The 4,059-nt window shown below is 60.2% G+C and overlaps 1 protein-coding gene across 1 annotated transcript in view; it reads left to right on the top strand.

The window, feature by feature from the left end:
- TBC1D22A (TBC1 domain family member 22A) overlaps window positions 1-137 on the top strand; it is a 390,269-nt gene extending 390,132 nt beyond the window's left edge. Inside the window, exon 15 of the mRNA XM_042783023.1 lies at window positions 66-137. Coding sequence (XP_042638957.1) covers window positions 66-137 — 72 coding nt within the window. The remainder of the gene's footprint in view (window positions 1-65) is intronic.
- The last annotated feature ends 3,922 nt before the right edge of the window (window positions 138-4,059 follow it).

Raw genomic sequence — 4,059 nt, 5'->3', positions numbered from 1 at the left:
AGGGCCCATCACTCAACCTCCCTAAGCCACGTGCTGGGGCAGTCACACCTGTGTGTGCCTTACAGACTCTGCATGACCTGCAGGTCCCAGTGGAGGGAGGCCCGTACATCCCTGCGTCGCTCTGCATGGTGGTCTGACTACTGGAGGAATGTTGGCCTCCAGGCCAAGATGCCCACCATCCCCTGAGGTGCTGGGCCACGTCCTGCTGCCTGAGCCCCTGCTACCTCCCCACATGGTAGGCAGTGTGTGGTCAGTGAGGGGGCACTGTCACCCCTGTGACTCACGTAATGTCAGGTGAGAACAACAGCCTTCATAGCCCACAGTGCTCATGGGCATTCCCACAGCACTCAGGACGCGCCCACAGTGCTCACAGACATGCCCACAATGCTCATGGACATGCCCACAACACTTGGGGACACACCCACAGTGCTCGGGGACACGCCCACAGTGCTCATGGACATGCCTACAGCACTCAGGTACATGCCCATAGCACTTGGGAACATGCTTACAGTGCTCACTGACACACCCACAGTGCTCGGGGACACACCCACAGTACTTGGGGACATGCCCACAGCACTCCGTGGTATGCCCGCAGCGCTCATGGACACGCCCACAGTGCTCAGGGACATACCCACTGTGCTCACAGACACGCCCACAGCACTCGGGGACACGCCCACAGTGCTCAGAGCATTGGTACTGGATGCCAGCATTGGGCTCCAGAGGGCAACCTGGCAGCTCGGGTCCCGCCTCCATTTGCCCGACCTCTGCTGCACCGCCGGTTGTATATGGGGGCGGGCCCCTCACGCTTGTCCTCGCTCCTTCCTTGTGCTGTCAGGTGGTGCGTGCTCCCCAGCCCACCGCCCCACTGGCTTCTGACCCACAGAACCTCCTCGGGCCCCTGTGCTGAACACGTTCCGGTGCTTCTGGGCTCCTGCTGCTGGGGGCACACATCCCAAACCAAAACTGGGGGCACATCTTTGGCAGGGCGTGTGTGCTCACTCTGACTGAGAGACAGAGGCTGTGTCACCCCAGTGTTGGGCGACTGTCACCCCGATGTTGGGTGGTGGGGTGGTTTGGCTGACTGCTGGCTGCAGCTTTAAGAGAAGGAGACAATAAGCCGTTCTGTCCCCAGAGACCTGACTTCCCAGAGTCGGGGATCTGACCGTGCCGCCCTTCCCAGCTTCCTTCCGGCCATACCCTGATCCTCTTTGTAGCTGGCCATTCCTGCCGCCAGGCCTGACCCTCCCTCGCCCCGACTAGGCCCGTGTTTGGCTGAGTGTGATGCCAGGCAGGCTCACTGCCGCTCAGCCGGCTGTGGTCACCATGCCCACTGGATCCTGGCCTGCAGCCCCCAACAGCGATGCCTTGTGACGTGGGATAGCCGTCCACACTCGAAGGGCGTTGGGATCGTTGCTGCCCCTGCGTTTACAGAGGAGCCCCTTAGACCCGGGGGGGCGGGGAGGGCACTGTTCCCGTGGTTCGGCAGAGCGCAGGAGGAGGGCGTTTATGGAAAGCAGGCTCAGGACTGCTTGTCCCTTTGTCAGCCTGCTGCTGAGGCCAGAGGCGCTGGGCTGTGTGGGCGCTTCCGTGAGCTGACACCCAGATAAGTTCTGAGCAATGGCCGCCTCGTCAGGAGAACGTCCTGTGAGCTCAGGGCGGCGGCCCGGGGCGCCTGCAGGCCATGGACGTGCCTGGAGGACAGGGCTGGGCCTCAGAGCACAGCCAGTCACCTTCCCTCGGTCTCCTCTGTTCTCATCTGAGCTCCGTGCAGTCTGAGGAGCCAGTGAGCGGCCCAATGAGAGCAGAGTGGAGCCGGCCGGGCTGAGGACTCCATGTTTGGGGTCCGGTGAGTGGTCAGTGCAGAGCCCTGGTCATGGCTTGGTCCCTTTGCAATGACCAGGAGCCTTCACTCTGTGCAGTGCAGGGGCCTGAGCCTTGGGTTCGGCTCTTGGTGGGCTGAGCCAGCTGGGGAGGGCTCTAGGCCAAGAACACGGATGCTGGCGGTGGGTGCTGTGGGGCCATGGGGGCTGAGCACTTGGGCTGTGGGGGCTGGAGGTGTGGGAGCCATGGGGCTGGAGGACCAGAGGCAGGGGTGCTGTGGGGGCCGGGACGGCAAGCAGAGGAGTGGAAGGGATAGACTGATGAGGGGAGCGCGGGAACCACAGAGGGCAGGGGTCGTCTGGGACAGAGCGGGCAGGGCCCAGGCAGCTGCAGGAGGGGCTCTGGTGAAGCTGGCCCTGACGGTGCAGCCTCATTACCGAGAGCTGAGCAATGGAGACCAGGCCAGGGAGGCCCACCACGGGGTGCACCGGGAGTAGTCAGCAGGGCGGCGATGTGGTCCGGGTGGCATGGTGGGAAGATGATCAGATGCAGGATGAGATCAACAGTGGGGACTGTGACAGGCCGACTCAGCAGCCCACCCAGGGCAAGCGGGACAGGGGCCTGAACCAGGTGTGACTTGTGCCAAACTCAGGGTGGTAGGGGACAGAGAGAAGGGGCAGATTCAGCGTCTGCGAGGGGCTGACCACTGAGTGTAAGGGGGCATTTAAAACCGCCAGTGACATAAGCCAGCCTCTAGTAAGCATCACTGCTGCTGTTACTGGGTGCCGGCGAGTCAGTTCTGAGTCATGGCGACCATGTTGCAGAGAAGAGCTGCCCCACGGGGTTTCCTAGGCTGTTTGTTACCTTTATGGAGACCCATCCCCAGGCCTTTCTCCCAAGGAGCTACGGGGGGGGGGGGGATGCTTTGAACTGCTGGCCTTTTGGTTCCTAGCTGAGCACTTACCATTGCACCAGGATGGTTTCTTAGTAAACAAACCACCAAACCACACCCACTGACTTTCTGGTTAGCAGCAGAGCGCCTTAACCACTGCACCACCAGCGCTCCTTGTTTAAAGCACAACCTGGACAAAAGGGTGAAAACAACAGGCCTCTTCTCTCATAGGAAGGGGGGATTTATATATTTTGGGAAAGTATAAGATGTCTCAAGATGACATAAAAATAAAACACTGAATGGACCCATAATTCTGGAATAAATGTTATCAAGAGTCTTACTTCCAAATGTGGTACCAAGGCCAGAAAGTGTCTTCTCGCTGAGCTCTGGGACACTTTAAAAACCCTTCTGCTGCCCAGCCTGCCTCAAGCGGGCAGTGGCCTGGGACGCGGGCACTTCCTTTACAAAGCCCGATGCCAGGCATGCCCTTCCGCCGCCGAGACGCGCCTGGACGGCCACTGGCTTGAATCCCTGCCTACCGTGCATCGCAGTCTTGACTGCTGACGGCTCGCTGCGGGGCCTGTGTTAGTGTCCAGGTGCACACGCACGTGTGGATGCACACACACACACGTACATGTGGAGAGATGTGTGTGTGCACAGACACGCTGCAGACACTGCACTGACGTGGGAAGGTGCACACACGAACATGCGGGAAGAGCGAGCTCCTCATTAATGTGAAGGACAGCACATGTCAGAACGAAACATCACGTGTGTAGATACAAACATCCTTCATAAAGTAGCCGTGAACCTACTAATTCATTGAGACATTCAATTAGGACACAGTCCGTCAAGATGTATCTTGCCCCTGGAGTTTTGAAATGGCTCAGCACTGGTGAATCTGTGCGTCCTGGGGACGGATTCCCACATTAGGCTCCTCGTGAGAAGAGCTCACACGGCTGCCGGTGGTGGCACCGCGGTGACCATTCCCCCCACGACAGAGCCGCACAATAGAAGGGAAGGGCCACGCCAGCGGGGTCTGGAGGAGTGCCCCCTCGCAGGGTCACCTGGAGCGAGCTCTCCCTTCACGGCGAGATGCGGGCCTGTTTCTGCCTCAGGAAGCCAGGACAAGCCTTTCCCACCAGAACTCCAGGGACCCAGAGGCAAGCAGCACCCCAGAGTCCGGGAGGCTGGCATACAGACACAACCTGTCACCCCGGGGACAGTGCGGGCGTCCAGTGCCCAGATGCCAGTCGGCCGTCGTGCAGCCAGACCTGCCTGGAAGCTTCCCTGCCGTCTGGATACAGACTGGCAATGTCTGAGAGACTCAGCAGCTGCTCCCAGGCTTA

Source organism: Orycteropus afer, unplaced genomic scaffold, assembly GCF_000298275.1.
Source record: "Orycteropus afer afer isolate SDZICR_OR568_19922 unplaced genomic scaffold, OryAfe1.0 scaffold00587, whole genome shotgun sequence".
Lineage (NCBI taxonomy): Eukaryota > Metazoa > Chordata > Mammalia > Tubulidentata > Orycteropodidae > Orycteropus > Orycteropus afer.
This window is presented reverse-complemented; position numbering and strand designations above follow the sequence as displayed.